The sequence below is a fragment of the Rousettus aegyptiacus genome, unplaced genomic scaffold (genome assembly GCF_014176215.1).
Source record: "Rousettus aegyptiacus isolate mRouAeg1 unplaced genomic scaffold, mRouAeg1.p scaffold_m13_p_1, whole genome shotgun sequence".
In the NCBI taxonomy this organism is placed as follows: Eukaryota; Metazoa; Chordata; class Mammalia; order Chiroptera; family Pteropodidae; genus Rousettus; species Rousettus aegyptiacus.
Window position 1 is genome coordinate 71,348,063 of NW_023416284.1, and position 19,638 is coordinate 71,367,700.

General features: G+C 35.4%; 1 protein-coding gene across 4 annotated transcripts in view; it reads right to left on the minus strand.

Annotated features, from left to right (window-relative positions):
* Nucleotides 1-19,638, minus strand: part of KDM1B (lysine demethylase 1B) — a 46,253-nt gene that overhangs the window by 25,109 nt on the left and 1,506 nt on the right. For all 4 annotated transcript variants that reach the window (XM_016155868.2, XM_016155869.2, XM_036236832.1 and 1 more), the window contains 8 exons: nt 17,504-17,603; nt 16,543-16,670; nt 15,391-15,480; nt 14,778-14,889; nt 12,409-12,525; nt 5,205-5,243; nt 1,891-2,095; nt 80-264 (listed from right to left, as the gene is read on the minus strand). In XM_016155868.2, coding sequence (XP_016011354.1) covers nt 80-264; nt 1,891-2,095; nt 5,205-5,243; nt 12,409-12,525; nt 14,778-14,889; nt 15,391-15,480; nt 16,543-16,670; nt 17,504-17,590 — 963 coding nt within the window. In that variant the 5' untranslated portion in view covers nt 17,591-17,603. The remainder of the gene's footprint in view (nt 1-79; nt 265-1,890; nt 2,096-5,204; nt 5,244-12,408; nt 12,526-14,777; nt 14,890-15,390; nt 15,481-16,542; nt 16,671-17,503; nt 17,604-19,638) is intronic.

Consider the following 19,638-nt stretch of genomic DNA (forward strand, 5'->3'; position numbering starts at 1 on the left):
CCGTCCCATGTAAAGCGGCTCCTCTCTTTCAACAGAAGTCTCTGTCCATGTGCTGTTGACAGACATGCCCACCACTTACCTTGCAGTTAGTGTACCACAGGGCCAGAATGAGGTTCCTCAAAGCCAGGTACATGGTGGGGTCTCGGGAATACTCTGGGAACTCATAGAGCTCGTCCAGCTCCATCACGTCTGGCCTCACACACAAGGCTTTGCCACACTCGTTGGGCTGGTAGAAAGGTTGGAAGTACCGGTTCATGTCTGGAACTGACAGAAGCACAAATGGGCAAATCCTACAAGCTGTAACTTCCCAATCGAAGCAGAAGCAAACCAAAAAGGACAGCTTCGACAAACTCCAGTCTGTCCTACATAAGTATTTCTGCTTCCTCCATCCAGTAAGGCAAAACATGCATGAACTAAACAAATATTTCTTCCATTCTTTCTTCACAAATTTAATTTCCATGATATGGAAATTTTTTTTAAAGTTGTAATTGTGTTAAAAAAAAAAAGAAAAAAAAACCACAAACCATAAAATCTACCATCTTAACCATGTTTAAGTGCACCATTCAGTAGTGTTAAGTATATTCACATCATTGTACAACAGAGCTCCAGAACTTTGACGTCTTGCAAGACTGAAACTCTGTACTCTCTATCTACTGAACACCAACTCTCCATGGAAATCTATTTAAAAAGTAATTTTCATTGGAATTTTTCTGATTATAAAATGAATAGTTTCGGAGAAGTAAGTAACAATCACTAACTTCTAATAATGCTTGAGTGAGAGTTTACAGCCTATCAAATGTTGTTTCTATGAACAGAGAATATTAATAGACAGCTTTTTTATGAAGAAGAAATGCTATAAAAATGCTATTTTCTAATCTGCTTTTTAAAATGTACGACATCATGAACATTTTCCCATGTTACTAAATAGGATTTCGATGGACATACATTTTCTTATTTATGATTTAACCATTCCCCTGCTGCTGGGCATTTAAACTTCATCTAATTATTTACTATTATAAGCAATGCCACACAAATTTATTTGCACATAAGTCTTTGGACTTACTTTTGAAAACTTACTTTGATCATTCAATTAGGATAAACTCCTAGGGTTAAAGGGTATCTATTTTAAGGTTTTCAAATCATGCTGCTAAATTATCCTTCACAAATGTACATGCCCACTAATGGTGTTTGAATGCCGGTTTCATTCCATCTTCATTAACACTAGGATTTTTCACTTTAGCTTTTTACCTCAGCTATGTTTTTAGAGGCCTTGGTGTTATAAGGTAAAAAACTTGAGATACAGCCACAAGGTCAAAATCTATTTGCACTGTCAAAAATTGAGTTTGTTATTATGCAGGCAAGGCAGATCTGGTATTCTTGCTTGCACACCAAGAATTCTCATGTAGTATTTTAAAGATCCCTTTAAAATAAACGGTTAACAGCGTGCCTGCTCTGACCTGAAGTTCTGAATTTTTTTAAGAGCAGATCATTTTCCTGAGATTATCAAAGGTGCAATTAGGAACAGAAAGACTCAGAGAAAAAAGAAGGGCTGCTCGTACAGTTAAAACTTTCTTCCAATATGCTACAGCATGTGTCATCATCAACTTATGCAGTTATCGAAGTTTATAAATACTTTATAAATATCATTAAATTCCATAGACATGATTCCTGGACAAGTGTCTTTCCAAATTACTGAGGGAAAAATTAACTGCACAATATACATAAATGATATGGTTGATCCACAGCATAACCAAACCCAGGAAATAATGAGGTGCTTTATATCACATGTTGCACACATTTAGAAAGTCTTTTCCATTCTGCTCTCCCAAATGTTTCCAGGAAATGAACAAGGGAAAAGGGGAAACAGGGGGTACCAAGACCAGCTCTTACCCAGCACAGACGGGACCGTGCTGGAGTGCTCCAGCTTCCCGGGGCTGGTGTCGCTGGCTGCACGGTTTGTGCTGGTGCAGGAGGGGCTCATACCAACACAGTCAGGGTAGTAGGCAGAGAGCAGGGGTGCTGCCACACTGTCTTTCAGCAAAGGAGGTAGAATGAGCATGGAGTACCACCAATGGTTGGAAACTTCTGACACTCTCTGAAATGGACAGAGCAAGACAAAGAGGAACAATGACAGACAAGAAATGTACATGCAGATTCAGCCAAGTACAGACGATTTTCTTCAATGCATTCGTCCTTAACCCTTCTACTTTGCCTTCCCTCACTCAACAATCCTACACAAGAGTTCTGTATACTCAGATTTAGAAACAAAAGTGGCTAGCGATACCTGGAGAACATGTTTCCTATGCAGAGAGAGTTCTTTCAAATATATAACAACAGCCACTCCCTCTCGCCAACCCCTCCTCCAAAAACCCACTGAATCCAGGTCTTAAAGCTGCTTCCATCGACTACATCAACTACATGTTTAAGTGTGACATGACGAATTTCCTTCTGTTCAGTAATCATTTATCATCCATCCCCCTTTTTACTTAGGACCTGAAGATAATTAAAATTGCAAAACTGGGCAGAAAAAGGGTTCTAACTAGTAGGCACGTATTACATTAATGCTTTTTGCCACAGGCTACTAAAAAACTTTCAGAGGAAAAAGTATACTACAACCACCAAAATAAGATGCTAAATGTGAAAGTGGACCAAAAAAGCTATTTTTGATCCTAACATATATGATCATATTCCAGAGTTGACTGAACATATGGAGTCATTGGATTAAAGCATCCCCATGATGACTAACTACTGCAATAAAAGTAAAATTTGTTTGGCTTCAAAAGCAACACTGCCACAAATCTTATGCTAGATAGCCTTTTCTAAGCGTGATCTTGAAAGCATGCTCAAAGAAGTCTAAGAATCTGATTACAGGAGAACCTTGAGCTCAGGGCTCCTTTGATGTTAGTTATCCAGACTCCCAGCAAATGCCACTTGCCATCAAGCTGGGGTTTGTGAACTTGAGATCTACAGGGTGAACTCCCTCAAACTCATGTTTGGAGATGTGTTTTATTTGCCCCGCAGATTTCAGGGTCCAAATCTGGGACAAGCATTTCTCAGATTACTACAAGCCCCAACACCCCCTATAAATTACTCGCAGCTGCTTCACACATTCATTTTACTTGCCAAAGTCATTTCAGTGTGTAATCTTTTGTTCTCAAGGCTTGTTTTAGGTTTGGCTACCGTTGACCAGCTTGTGCTGTACCAAAACAAAGGGAAGTTTCAGTTCCTTCCCCAAACCACCAGTACCTCCTCTATGGACACCCTATCTGAGCTCAGCCCCAAGGAGAGAGTAAACTGGTGTTCAGATCCTGATACTCCAAATGGACCACATAGAGGGCAGAATGTAGGTGCCTTAATAAAGAATCCAAGCTCTTCTATTCCCTTCTACTTCCTGGCTCTTGCAGCTATGTTGGTAAATTGAGTCAGAACCTAGAAGAGATCTTGCCATCCTATTCCTCCCTCCCAGTCTTTCCCTCCCCTTAGAAACCCACCTGAGGGTGCTCCAACCAGCCTGTGCACTGGAATGAGAGAAACTCAAACTGACTTATAAACACTTGATCTTGTTATTCCTAGTGTGGTCTCTCAACACACTCATCATTACTAGAAAGCTGGCTATAAATTTGTCCATATGCCTCAAAAATCCCCTTCTCACCTTGAATACACATACCACTGAAGAAATTGTACTTGATTTCTATTATCATAGTTAATGAAATATCAACCCCCAAATTCACATCCATGCAGAACCTCAGAATGTGACTTTTGGAAACAAGGTCTTTGCAGAGGTAATTAGTTACACTGGAGTAGAGTGAACCCTAAATTAGCTATGGGTAGTATCCTTATGAGAGAAAGAGACACACAGAGACAGGGGAGACACATAAGAAGAGGGTCATGTGATAACGGAGGCAGAGATTGGAGTGATGTCAACGATGCCAAGGATTGCTGGCAATATCAGAAGCTGGAAGAGGCAGGAAGGATCTTCCCCTAGAGCCTTTGGCGGGGAGCATAGGGGCGCACAGCCTGCTAACAGCTTGATTTTGGACTTATAGCCTCTGGAACGATGAGATAATCTTCTGTTGTTTTAAACTACCCGGTCTGTGGTAATTTATTAGGAAACTAATTCAGGTACTCAAAGTTCAGAAGTTACTTTAAAAGTGAACCTAGAATCCACAGAAATAGAGAAGGGGTGAGGTAGGTGATATGGCTCTAAACCTGCTTCTGATTCTCTCTTACACAAATGAAAAAATAAATAACTGGCAGATGAACGTCCAGGGACTCTTCCAAACTTTTTAAAGTTCTTATATCCCAAGAATATGGCTTCTGTTCTAAAGTTCAAATTCCTCTGCATGCAAAACGGTCTGAATGTTCGGAGACAGATTCATAGAGTATTTTAACAGTACATGAAGCTGTTTTTTCTTTCCTTGTATTATCTCATCCTGTCTACCTTAAATCCAGAGATTATTTAGGCCACTGCTTTACTAAGGAAATGTTTGAGGGTACAACTAATTATTAAAAATATATGCATGTGTGTGTCTTATATAAATTTAAATTAGACTTGCTAGATGTTAATTCTCCCTTTGCCTAAAAATCAGTCATAGTCTCTGAGTTCCAGATACCTAGAAAAACTGCAAGTTAATCATCTTACATTAGTAAAATGCAGAATAAGTAAGAAATCCCAAAATTTTCGGAACTCAGAATTTTAAAGTCATTTTTCTGAAACAGCCATTGGATATGGTTATATATCTAGTCCACAAGACAAATGAAATGTGACAAGGCTTTGCCAGCTATCCCATAGTAGAGACAGGTCAAAGCAGTCATACCAAAGTCACAATGCACAAGAACACTCTTGCAGCTTAATCTGGGTCTCAATTATGGGCTTACTGTTCTTTTCTTAAAAGGATTCAAGTGGAGATAAGGTCATAAAGTTACCCACGAAAGACAAGTATAACCCATCTGATCCTTATAGTAAGGCAAGGTAGCAGTTTCTTCCTTTTTATTTCCTTTTAATGTAAAAGCAATACAACTTTATTTTTTTTCTAAGTTGAAAACATGACTATTGCTAGCATTTTCATATTGTTGTCATGTTAGCATAAAAAGCCTCTGGCAACCAAAGAGAGAGAAACTCACAAAGCTGTCAGTCATTTACGTAGAGTACTTATCCTTTAAGGTACAAAGAAATCCAATCCAGAACATGCAGAAATACTCACTAGATCCTCTGGGAGGGAACAATGATCTGAGGTCTCGGGCTGCAAAAGTGAAAGCCAATTGTTAATTAAGTTTATTATACTGGCAAAGAAAAAAGTGTGATAAAACACTGTATGACTGAGTATGAGGGGAAGGGCGCTCTCTCACAAGAATGTCCTGGGTGGAAATCTAAAGAAATGACAATTCTAGAGATCAATCTGACAAAATATGAAAATTTAAATGCACTATAACTTGGCACAACTTTGTATGACTGGAGACACACATACCTTTTGTCCAGCAATTCTAACCTTTGTTATATTTTCGAGAGAGACTCCGTACATGTGCACCAACAGAAGTTTTAGAAAATGTTCAAAGGAGAATAATTTGTAATAGAAAAAAGCAAAACACAACCCAGAGGTCCACCAAGGGTAGAATGGATAAATGAACTATTTTATTCAAATCAGGGCCCACTTGTGACAATGAGAACGAACTATGACCATTTACTACAATGCGGACATACCTCACAGACATAACGGTGAGGGAAAGCAGCCAGACTCAAAAGAAAACACACTGTATGATTCCGTTTACGCAAAGTTCCAAAGCAAGCAAACATCATACTGTTTTAAGTCAGAATAGTAAGGGGACGAGTAAGGGATGGAGACTAAGTGAAAGGGGGTGCCAGGGGACTTCTGAGGGGCTGCTAAGTGTTCAATTTATCAAAAGCTGGATAAACAAGAACTTTGTGAAAATTCAGAGTTGTGCATTTTGATTTGTGCATTTTCTGTTTGAATGTTATAAATCAATTAAAAAGTTGCCTAAAGAAAGGGAGGGCTGGCGTACCATATGGCCTGGCAAAACTGGCGCCTGGAATATGTTCTGGAGCAACTCCTGCATGTGTGCACTGGGAGAGGCATGCGTACTAGAAACAACCCCGCAGGTCCATAAACACAATAGATACATTGTGGTAGATTTCCCACGATGCAATACTACACAGCAGGGAAATCACACAATGCAATACTACACAGCAGGGAAAATCAATGGATCAGAGTTTTAGGCAATAACACAAATTCATGTGAAAAACCTCCATGTTGAGGAAGGGAAAGAAGCAAGGTGCCTAAGAATACAAACAATGTGATATAATTTATAACCAGTACAAGAACTAGGTAAAACCTCACATGTTGTTCAGGGTTTGGAAAATATGTATTAACTCTGTAACAAAAGGCAGAGGAATAAGTACAAAATTTGAAATACTGTTTGTCTTTTGCAGGGGAGGGAAGATAAGCTACTGAGGACAAATGCATTGGCAATTCCTGTTTCTAAAACTGGGTGCTGGGTACTATTTGATTTCCTTATTCCTTACATACAAATTATAAATTTTCTCTTGTGTCTAAGAATTACTTCATATTAAAACAATTGTATATACTCTTTGATGTAGAAATTTCATTTCTAGGAATTGATCCTACACATACACTGAAAAATGGCATAGATATAAAGCTATCACTGCAGCACTGTCCTCAATGGTAAACATTTAAGTCACCTAAATGCTCTCAGTCGCACTAAATTCATCATGATACCTCCATTCGGTTTTTAAAGAGAAAAAGATCATTAGGTCCTGAGGTGGAAGCATCTTTAAGATATATTAAATGACAAAAGCAAGCTCCAAAACAGTGTGAATATTTTGATACCATTCTTTTCAATGTCGTTTTCAAATAAACCTTTTCAGACTTTGTCCTTGACAGAATACCAAGCTGAAAACCAACGGGACTCTGGATCAATAAACACCATTTAAATAAATATTTCAAGAGTTCAGGCTATAGATGGTAATCAATTGAGACTGGGTCAGCAGGGTCTCAAAGAATTTCTGGGCCCAGGTAGGGAAGAGATGTAAAATGTGATACAGTACTGAGAAGCTGGAATTTAAGAAGATCATGAAGCCTTCAACTTTAAGGCAGTTGAGAGGGAAGAAATGCAATTGTTTTCAAAAGCTTAAGGAATCTGATACCTCTAAGTCCTCCCAGAAAAAAGTTCAAGATGTTAAAATACATCCAACCATATGATGAATCAAAATAAACAACCTGGGATAGAAGAAACTGTGGTAAAAGAAATTGTGGGGAGCAGTAAACCCATGTGAATAAATAGAAGTGTGAGCAATGGAGGAACTATGTTTATAAAAAATAAATGATACAACACTTACTCCAACAGAGTAAATTAAACTAAAAAACAAAACAACAAAACACTAACAAAAATTGGGAGAGAGGAAAAGGGAAGATGGGCTGAAGTAATTTACTGTCATTTACTTTTTCCACTTTCACAGCAAGGTGTCAATACCTAAAGTTGAAACGTGCAATTAAAAAATAATGATTCCAACCTCTTAACATCCTCTTCATGTTTTCTTAACCTTTCAGGAAGTTTTTAGAAATTACTCTTTCTAGAAACATAAAAATAATTAATGTTCAGCAATTTATTTCACGTTGGCTTCTTTTTCTGATTTAAATTTTTGTTGTATTAAACCAGCATGTACAGTACTATTTCTTAATATGAAGTTATTTACATACCAGGCCTTCTCCGTGTATATATACATGTAAGAATAGTCTTAAGTGGATTTCATTTAATGATGGTTACTTCATGATGACAATTGCATGAACTTTTTTCTGCTATCATCTTTGTTCTTTTCTATCTTGCTTGAATTTTTCAGGGACGAATACATATTATTTGGCTAAAAATGAACTCATGCTAAAGAAAATCTTAAGACTTTTCAAAAACTACTTAAATTGAAAAAACTGAAAAGGACAACTACCACCCAAAGACAAATCAAGTCAAATAAAAAAAAGACAAGGATAATTTGAACAATTAGTAGAGATACTTCCACTGTCAGCAGGTAAAAGAGAAGAGAGATTATGAATAACTCCAAATGAGTTAAACCAAAGCTAGTCAAAGCATAGTAAAAAAATGATTCTAATATAAACTTTTAATGTAAAATCACACCTAATATTTAGTAACATAACAATATGCAAGTCATCCAAAATATTTTTCAATTATTTAGAATGACTGCTTAGAAACTTTGCAGAAATATATGGAGTGAAAAGGCCCAATATTTTCAAATGCTCTTGGCTGAACTTGATTTTATATTATAATTAAATGCCACTGAGTCTACTTTTGACGTGAGAAATAATCTGGTGTACAAGTGCTAGTCAAGTTCAGTACAGTCATGACATTGTTTCAGCTAGGTGGACATTCTCCCCTTTGCCACACAAACTCACGTACCTTCACTACTCAAAACCCAGCTCCCATCAGCAGACCCACTCAGCCTGGAAAATAAATTATGCATTCCCCCTGCCCCCAGTGTCAGCCCTGCCAATTATTTTTTCCTCTGTCCTTCAGAGGGGCCTTCTACTCTGAAGGTTGAGCTCAAGAATCAATTCAGGGCTAAACTGAAAGGTTTTGGAATAAGACTTGTTAATTCCAAGACCCTGGTTTCTTGAAATTAGATCTGTGCTTTCTACCCTTCACTCTTGAATCACTGACATCAAAAATAAAACAAGGATATCACCATAGATCCCACTGACATTAAAAGATGAATAAGGCAACACAGCAAACAACTTTAACAAATTTGACAATGTAGATGAAACATACAAATTTTTTGAAAAACACAGCTTTCTAAAACAGGTAGAATAAACCATTGGAATAGCCATGTATCTGTTAAAGAAGTTGCATTTGTAATTTCAAAACTTCTCATGCACACACACAAAAAAACCAGCCCAAATGATTTTACCAGTGAATTATATCAAATACTAAAGAAGAAATAATATCAACCTTACTCAAACTCTAATAAAATAAAGAAAGATATATTTCTGAATTCATTTAATGGAGCCAACATAACTCAGGGAAGGCAGAATCTGATAAGAACATTACAAGAAAATAAAATGACATTATTCATCATGAACACAGATATAAAAATCTTTAGCAAAATATTATTAGCAAATTGAATCCAACGATCCATTAAAAAGATAATACATTAGCAACAAGTGAGATTTTTTTTCTGGAATGCCAAGGTTCTTTCAATATTCCAGAATCAGTATAATTTACCATATTAACAAATTAAAGGAGAAAAACCATATGATCATCATAAAAGATGAAGAAAAAAGAAAAAAATATTGGACAAAACCCAACATCCATTCATAATAAAAAGTTCTCAGCAAACTAGGAATAGAAACAAATTTCTTCAATCTAATAAAAGGCATTCTAGAAAAGCTACACCCCACACCACACATAATAATAAAATACTGAACACATTTCTGCTATGGTCAGGAACAAGGCAAGGATGTCTGCTCTCCAAATTTTATTCAACACTGTCCTGGTAGTCCTGTCCTGACCAATGTAATAAGGCAAGAAAAAGAGCATAAAGACTCAGTTATTAAAAAAGCAGAACAGTCTTTATTCACAATTGATGTGATTATAGAAAACCCAAAGGAATCTACAAAAAGATTCTGAAATTTAATAAGTGAACTCAACAAGGAGAGATATACGATACTTATGAGTCAGAACAGGGACTGGGAAATGTTTTCTATAAAGAGCCAGATAGTAATTATTTTAGCTTCTGTGGATCATATGGTCTCTGTCACAACCATTATGCCACTGTATCATGAAAGCATTACAGATAATACATAATGAATGAGCATGGCCATTTTCCAATAAAACCTTATTTTAAAACAGGCAGGGGGCCAGATTTGGCCCACAGTTTGCTGACCCCTGGATTAGAAGACAGAAAAATGTAAGGATGTCAATTCTCCTTAAAATGTTCTATAGAGTCAATGCATTACAGGGGCTTTTTTGTAGAAATTTACATACTGACAATTAAATTTATATGGTAATGTAAAGGACCTAGAATAGCCAAAGTAGTCTTGAAAATGAAAAAGTCAGAAGAATTTGCACTACCTGATTTTAAGACAACTTATATAAATACAATAATCAAAACAATAGAGTACTGAAATAAGAATAAACCAAGAGACCAATGGAATAGAGTCCAGAAACAGACCAATATGTATGGCCAACTGAATTTTTCACAGCTGAGCCAAGATAATTCAGTGCGGAAAAAAGACACTCCTTTTAGTAAATGGTACTAAACAATTAAATATTTATATTAAAAAAATGGAATCATGGTTTATACCTCACATCGAAAGCAAAAATTAACATGACATAGATTAGTAAAAGCTAAAACTATAAAGCTCTTCAAAGAGAACATAGAAGACTACCTGTGTAAGCTGAGTAGTCAATGATTTCTCTCATAAAAGGTACAAAAAGTTATAAGCATTAGAGAAATAATGGATAAACTAGGCTTCAAAATCAGAAAATGTTCATCAAAACACTATTCAGAAAATGAAAAGGTAAGACAAAGACTTGGAAAAAATCTGCAAGATTATATCTCATATTCAGATTTCATAGTAAAGATATAACAAACTTAATTTTTAAAAAAGATTTGAACAGGTATTTCTCTAAAGACAAAGTATGAATGACCAATCAACGTATGAAATGATGCTCAACATTACTAGTCATTAGGGAAATGAAAATTAAAAACACTATGACACACCAGTACATACCCACTAGAATAGCTAAAATTAAAACAAAAAATAACACCACCAAATGTTGTAACATGATACAACTGTGAAAAACCAGTTAGCAGTTTCTTAGTATAAATTTACCATATGACACAGCAATTCCACTCCTATGTATTTACCTTTGAGAAATAAACACCAGTCCACAAAAACATTTACACAGAATATTCACTAATTTTACTTATAATAACAAAAAACTGAAACACCATAAATGCCTTTCGACAGGAGAATGATTAAACAAATTGTGGTATACCTACATAATGGAATACCACTAAGAAATAAAAATAAAAAGCTATTGATCCATGCAACATGGGTAAATTTCAAAAAAATAATTTTACTTAGTGAAAGAAACCAAACACAAAAGAGTATATATTGGCTACTCCATTTTTATGAAATTTAAGAGTAAGCAAAACTCTGCTTAGGGCATAGAAATCAGAACTGTGGTTGCCTCTGGCGGGAGAGAAGGAAATAAATAGAATTTTTAGGGTAGAGAAAATAATGTGTATCTTACTGAGGGTATTAGTTACACCCAAACTCAGTGAAATTCATTTAAGATCTGTACATACTTTTTTTAAACCCTGAGATTATATTCATGTCATACTTACGTAAAATTTAAAACGAACAATGTAGTTCCTAAATGTTTATACCCTTTTTCTCATCATTACAATAATTATGAGTTGTTTTAATAATATCTATATTTTAAATCCCAGGTTTTAAAAAACTTGATCATAAACTTAATGAAACTTTTCATTATTCTTTAAAAAGGGAAATATTTGAACTAAATATACCACAAATCCTTGACTGTATATTTTAAAAGGGTGAATTTTATGGTATGTGAATTATATCTCAAATTTTAAGAAAGTATTTTATTCTTGAGATTACAATGATTCCTAACATTCTTTACTATACTGAAGAAAACAGGGACATTTGTGTAGATTAATGCTTTAACACATTAAAAGAAATTACACATTTTAAACACTAAAGTAATTGCCAAATGTCACAAAAGGCACATTACACTATCTATGGCAGATTCTTAATTGCCCAAACATATCCGGTCATCCCTTCCTCCCTACTAAAAGGATCCTGGTTTTGTCTGATATTGCAACATGCTCCATTATAAAATATTTTCTTCCTTTGTCTCTACTATTGTTTAAAGTTACTGCACGATCCTGTTCTAGCCAATAAAATATAAATAGAAATCTATCATTGGAACTTCCAGGAAAGCTTCCATTTTTCCAATAAGGAGGGAGAGACTCAGCTGGCACACCCCTCTTACCTTTTGCCTCTCATATGTTAACTGCTTAGAATTTGGACACAATGGCTGATGGTGTAGCAACCATCTTGTGGCTGAACCATCTTTGGCGGAACTAGAAACTATGACCTCCTTGAGCAACTACGCCAACCCTGGGCAGCCTATTTCCCAACTGCTCAAAATAGAAAAATAAAATCCTTAATTGGTGAAGCCATTGTACTCAGGGTTCTGTTATATGTGGACCAATACAACCCTGATACAAAGATCAAAATAAAATAAATGAAAAATATACACCACTACTATTTACTGACAACTAAATTAACCTACCAATTAAGTCAAAAGGAAAACCAACAGAGATCATACCTTAGCAGCAGTATTTGGTTTCATACCACAGCGGTAGGTCTTAGCTATATGTGGAGTAAGCTGTATTTCCTTGGTAAGTTGCCTCCATTTTCTACAATCAGGTTTTGTACACTGGACCTAGATGGAAAGCAACATGTCAAGGTCAATAAGTTGGCTGATCTTGAGCCTGTGTTTCTCACCCATCACTCACTTTGCCATCTTCTCTACATAATCTGACCAACCTTTTTGTACTTCTAAGTACTTTCTTTTCCCTTTGCATGACTACCACCCACATAATCCAAATTACCCATTAGGGTAATTTCTGACTCAATACTAGCTCAGGCACCAGGAAAGTGCAAAGGGGATCCAACTACTCTTGTCAGAAAGGTTTTCTAGCTCTAACCTAAGGAAATAATCAGAGGTGAATTTAGTTAGTTACTCAAAGGACATATACCCTAAATGCAATGTGGTACCCCGGACAGGATTCTTGAAGAGTAAAAAGGCACTAATGAAAAAAACTGATGAAATTCAAATGTAGTTATTAGTACTGTACCAATGTTAATTTCTTAGTTTGACAAATAATCATGATGTGTTAGATGATAACGTTAGGAAGAACTGATGGGAACTCTCTGTATTATCTTTGTATTTTTTCTGTAAATTTAAAATCATTCCAAAATAAAAAGTTTATTTTTTAAAAAAGCATGTAGATACCCATAAGCAAAAGAATAAAGTTGTATCCCTACTTCACACATATCCAAAAATTAACTCAAGATGGAGCAAACATCTTAATGTAAGAGATAAAATGATAAAACCCTTAGAAGAAAACATCGAAGTCAGTCTTCATAACCTCTTAATTGGCAATAGATTCTTAGATATGACACCAAAAGCATAAGCAACAACAAAAAAAGTGGATAAATTGAACTTCGCCAAAATTGGAAACTTCTGTGCATTAAAGGACATAAAGTAAAAAGATCACTTAAAGAGAAAATATTTGCAAATCATATATCTAATAAAGGTTTAGTATCCATAATAAAGAACTCTTATAACCCAACAATAAGAGGAAAAAAAAATTAAAAAATGAGTAAAGATTTGAACAGATATTTCTTCAAAGATATACAAATGGCCAACGAGCACATGAAAAGACCCATCAGTCATTAGAGAAATGCAAATCGAAAAACCTTGATGAGATACTACTTCACATCCACAAGGATAGCTGGAGCAAAAAAAAAAAGGAAAACTAGAATTGGTAATGATGTGGAGAAATTTAAACCCTTATGTATTGCTGATGGGAATGAAAGATCATGCAGCAGTTAGCTAAATAAAAATAAAATAGTTTGCTGGCCTCTCAAAAATTAAACATAGAATGTGGCCTAACAATTTTATTCCTAGGTATATATTGAGAACAGGTATTCAAATAAATATTTGTATACAAATATTCATAAGAGCCCAATTTGTAATAACTAAAAGGTGGAGCGACACAATTGTCTATCAACAGATGAATGGCTAAATTAAATGTGGCACATTCATACAATGGATCACCTGTTAAAAGGAAAGAAGAACTAATACATGCTGTATTAGTTCTAGATGAACCCCAAAAACATATATGAACCTCAAAAATATTATGCTAAGTGAAAGAAGCCAGTCATGAAAGGTCACATACTATGTGATTCCTCTATATAAACACCCAAAAGATGTAAATCCATCAAGACGAAAAGCAGGTTAGTAGTTTCCAGGGACTGGGGGGAGGGAAGCATGAGAGGTGACTGCTTAACAGACACAATGCTTTGGAATTAGAGGTGGTGATTGCACTACATTGTAAATGTACTAAATGCCTGTATATTTTAAAATAGTTAATTTATATTATGTGAACGTCAATAAAAAACTTTAAGTGTGCAAGAGAAACTTGAATATTCCTATGATATTAAAAAAATGAGCAAATCATTTATTAAACAATGGTATCTTTACCGAATATATGTAATCATTAGAATTTATTTTCAGAGTGGCTAAGTGAAAAAATATAAAATTAAATTAAAAATTAAAAGTTACCAAAAATTATATGCAAAGTATAATTTTAAACCTAATTAAGATTTGTATATAAGCATGAAATTGTTTAAATATACACATAAAAATATGAACATAAGATGAGAGAGATATGTACCAAGCTCAGCATTGATTGACTATCACCAGTTAGTGGTCTTTAGTTTCTTCTTTATATTATCTTGAATTTTATCTAAGTTTTCTATGAAAATAAAAAATGTGATTTGCTTTAACAGACATAGAACAATAAATGTAATAAAAGCCAATTTTCCTAAAAATTGGTATTTTCATCCATTCCTCTTGCTTTAGCTCTACAAATACTTTACAGAACAATAAAGCATTATCCTTTTTACCCAATAGGGGAGCTGCTGGTCTGCCATGAAAGCTTTGGGACTAGGTTCAGTTTTTCCATTGCTAGTCCATATCTTCTTCCATGTAGTATATTTGTCATATCCATCCTTATGGCTAAAAAAGAATAAAATACATCAAGCGATAAGTTAATCAGGTTTTCAAAACAGGAGGCAGGTTAGCAAATCTTATGCAAAAGACTTTTATAAGGAGGGGGAAGTTATTATGGCATCCATAAAACAGACTGTCAGGGATGGTGCCTTCCAATCAGTTTAAATAGCTAAAAGTGTCTACCCAGTTTCCTCCAGTTGCCAACATCTTCCCCCAAACCTTGTCATCTGTCCCCCTACATATTGTCAGAGAATAGCAAAGCTGCTCCTAGATTTTCCACAACTTGTAGACTAAAAAGAATAACTATCTCATAGCATATATTTTTTGGAACCCTGAGTGTGCACACACACAAACATGCACACATGCAAACTAGCAAACTACAGCATCAAAGTTCTAACACAGGTGCAATAGTGGAATAACTTAGTAAGCCTAGGCACTCAGCCTTAACCATCTGTTCCCATCCCCACACTCTCTACCACAAAAACCTCCAACAATTAGCAAACAAACCTTCTGTAGTAATGGTCAAAGCATTCATTACAGAAATGCTCCCCACAGGAGAGGTGATACCATCGGGAGGTATAGCCATTCTTGGCACATCTGAAAATAGCAAAAATATGTAACTTTGTTAATTAGTAACATTTCTTGTCATTTTTTTTTTAAAAAAAATATGTAACAAATACCTATGAGTCTACTTTGCATTATCTCCACTTAAAATCCTAACAACCAGTAGCTAATAACTATGGAAGTAGAATGGATGACTGACAGGTAATAATACATGGTGAGGACATGGGGACTTAGACCAGAGGACTTAACCCAGCTGGCTGCACATCAGAAGAGCCTGGGACTTAGGAGTTTTATCAAGACTACCAGGAGCCATGATAAGGTTTTAAGACATGAAACAAGGAATGTCACTGTGCTTGCTGCAAGCTGCATGTATGTGAAGGAGAGAAGTGTGGTCTCTAGTAATAACATCTGGCCCAATACTGAATAGTTAATGAATCTGGCCAGCTGGAATCTGCCCCTTGAACAGGCAATCTGGCAAATACAACTTGTCAAACAGCCAATAATGTAGTAAAAGAGTGAAATCTAATGCCACCATGAATATTAACACCACCATTCTTCGTGATTAAAAAATGAGATTTGTGTTCCAGTTTTTACTGAATCTTAAGCCTTCATTGAAGAATTTTCTCTGGAAGTAGGTTATCCTTACGTCAGCCCAATAAAAAATAGCAAGAGTGGAATTAGCCTCATGGTTTCAATGAGACCTGTTTATGTCTACTGGAAGAGGAGGTATGTTATACAAGGTAGAAAAGAAGTCTGAAGAAAGTAAACACCTGCTGGTCTATAAGGAGCTCCATAGTTCTACTGTGTTCCCATCCCTGACCCTGTCCTACCCTCAGTCTCCAGGAGGTGTACAGCTCTGATTGGTGGGATTTGAGGATACTGACCGGCTACTGTGGAGAGCTGATTTGGCTATGTCTAACAGGGGGAGTATAGGAGCGTGTGCTATGTACAGAATGTACAGGCAATGTTTCTATTATTAGATGACCTGCAGTATCTATATATATCTTTAGGAAAATTATCTTTGAGGATGATGTTCCCACAAAGAACACTCTCACAGGCAGGAATGTGAGGCCAAGACGTGCTATCTAAACAGACCTTTCAGAAGTACTTGCAAAGCACACGGGGCACGTTGCTGTACAGCCTGCCTTTTCACATTTCCTATACTTCTTCTCTGACCCACCATCTTCATCCTCATCTGTCATCTCCGTTGCTTTTTTCTTTGCCTGAAGAAGAACCAGCAGAGGTTAAGATCTGACCAGAACAGTCAACGGCAAATGTGGTGGAAGGTTTACTACTGAAATGAACTCCATGTTAGAAGTTCTAAACTTGAAGGTCGACAACATCCTGGAAGTAAGTTAGGAGCTGACAATATAGCAATTTCCTTGAGACTGTACTATACAAGTAATTCACTAACTTGCTACAATATAGAACCAGCACTTTAACGACAGGTCTCTGAAAACTAAAATGCATGTGGGCCTTTCTTAGCAAAAAGCTATTATCAGTCAAAATAAAAGCCACTCTCAATTTAGAATTTTTTTTTTCTTTACTTAAAGCAGTTATACCCTCACAGTATTGTAGATTTAAAAAAAAAAAAAAAAAAAACTAGAACAATTCTAGAAAAAGAATTACATCATTCAGGAGTTTTCTTTAGGGGAAAAAAAGCCATACAAAAGAGATGGCAGCAAGTAACCTATCAACTACAGCAGCCAACCAACTACAAGTTGAAATCTAAATATCTATGAATGACAACAAGCCAAGCATCATCTGGCCCCAGCTCACATCCTGGAGGCAACCACACAGCTGCGATTCTCTGAACACCCCATGCTGATTTACACTCTACGCCCTTATCTTTAGAGTTCCCTCTGCCAGTATGCTTTTTTCTACATTCTATCACTTTATCACCTTGTACTGTGATTGTCACAGGGTGAATTTCTCAACTAGACTGCAAGTTTCTGGAAGACTAAAATTATGTTTTTTCGTTTCTAATTCTTCAGTCACAATCAGAATAATTCTCTGTGCTCAAAACAGATGCACTAAATGAACAAATGAGTAATACCTGCCTACCGGAACTCCTCAAAGGAAGGCTATCTGGAGAATGATCAAAAGACGCTTTTTTCTTTGTCCTCCCCCGTGGGGTTGCCATTGTATCAGAAAATCTGCAAAATAAATAAATAGATGAATGGTTAAATATTAACATTAGCTAATACTTTCTACACTCCGGAGCAAAGTTCTTATGCAGTAAAGTTCTTATGCAGTTTTATAGGTAATAGTACACGCTCTGCAGTTAGTCTGCCTGAGTGTGAAGCCATTGCTTTCAAATTACTTAACCTAAGACCTCGGTGTTCTTATATATAAAATTGACATAGCAAGAGTGTACCATAGTACTGGTGTGAAGATTAAGTAAAATAACCCATTTAAAGCACTATGCCTGGCATATTATAAGTACTCAAAAACTGTTATCCATTAGTAGTATGTACATTTAAAAATATAAAAATTTAAAAAGAACCACATGAATGACCAATAAACAAATTACATTACTGTTTGAAAAATTCGATAAGTAAAAACACTTGATCTTTGTCTTTCTCTCCATCTTATTGTGTCTTCCTAGCAGTTCCTTAATTTTGACCTACTATACTTTAAAAAGAAAACTCATTCTCCTTTCTCAGTAAAACCCAATAAATAAATATCAGGCACACCTTCTAGTCACTACCAAATATAGGAATCTGAGTGATACAGTTAACGCTGGAAAAATTTTATGAGTTCTTAAACTAGACTAATAACAGCGTGGTTAAACAAACATTAAGAACCAATGTCTACAGGGAAAATAATGCATAGGAACCATGAAAGACAGGTACCAAATTTTCTCAATTAAGTTAGATAAGGAATGAAAATGCTTAGAATACTCAAAAATACATGGATTTTACAATTACCACACATCTCCTTACTCAATCCATTGTATTTACTACATACTTATACACTCACACAAAACAGCATGGAAAATAAATAAGACATACCTATGGATAAGGAATTTGAAGGTATAAAAGTGTTATCATAAGATACAAATTCCACATACAGGCATACCTCAGAGATACTGTGGGTTTGGTCCCACTGTAATGAAACAACTATTGCAATAAAGTGAGTTGTAGTCTTTTTCTGGTAGGGGTCTTGCCTACAATTGGCAAAAAAAATGCAACACCTGTGAATCGCAATAAAATGAAGCACAATAAAATGAGGTATGCCTGTATGTAATCTTCATCTTGGAAAAAAGCTTTTTGAGGGGCTCGTAATCCCATTGTTTCCTATCTGTGAGTTCTACTAATACCTAATACTCATAAGAACATTTTTCATGGAGAATTAACATCATGCATGAAAACTTTGTTTGCCAGCTACATCAACTGTAAGAAATCTTGACGCCAGTGTTATGAATGATTTTCCTTTCACTACTTTCTCATTATCCTAGTTGTGAACACATAAACTCTATACATATTCTGAAATGCATTATAGTTCTTTAAGCGTTAAATATTAATTCCCATTTAGTTCTACAGTACTCTCGATGCTGCTGGATAAATATTAATAATGTTAAAAGTACTACTGCCTACCTATAATTTTTAAACCTAAAGAAGGCTTTCTGGATCACATTTATATTTCCAAAGTCTGTCCAATCTAACAAATCTCTTTATATAAAATATATATCTCATGTTATTCACAAAATGATCACGATTAAGGCATACGTAAAAATAGTATTTTTGAATGTATAGTATATGTTAAGTTTTGCAGCAATAACATTTGAGTCTAATGTGGGGTTTAGAAACGAATATAATCAGCCTAGATTCATGCAACATTTGACCTTGTCATCTAGGAATGCAAGCATTCACAAGAAAAAGCATAATTTCTGGAAATTTCGTCCAACATTTAGGTCCAACTGTATACTGGAAAATATGTATTTAATTGCAATGATGTAAATCAAGAAATAGTTAAGAGGAAATGAAAACATAGCTATAAAAGCCATTATGAAATCTGTCATCTGGGAAAAAACATGATTGTTAGGATAGTGCATTTCCACTTTTAATTATACAATTAACAGTTATACACCCTCATTCTTTTTTGATATGGTACGTAAATTATAGTAAATATAAGCATCATTCTTCTTAATTTTAAATTCATAGATTTGGCTTTCTTTTAATGTAACCA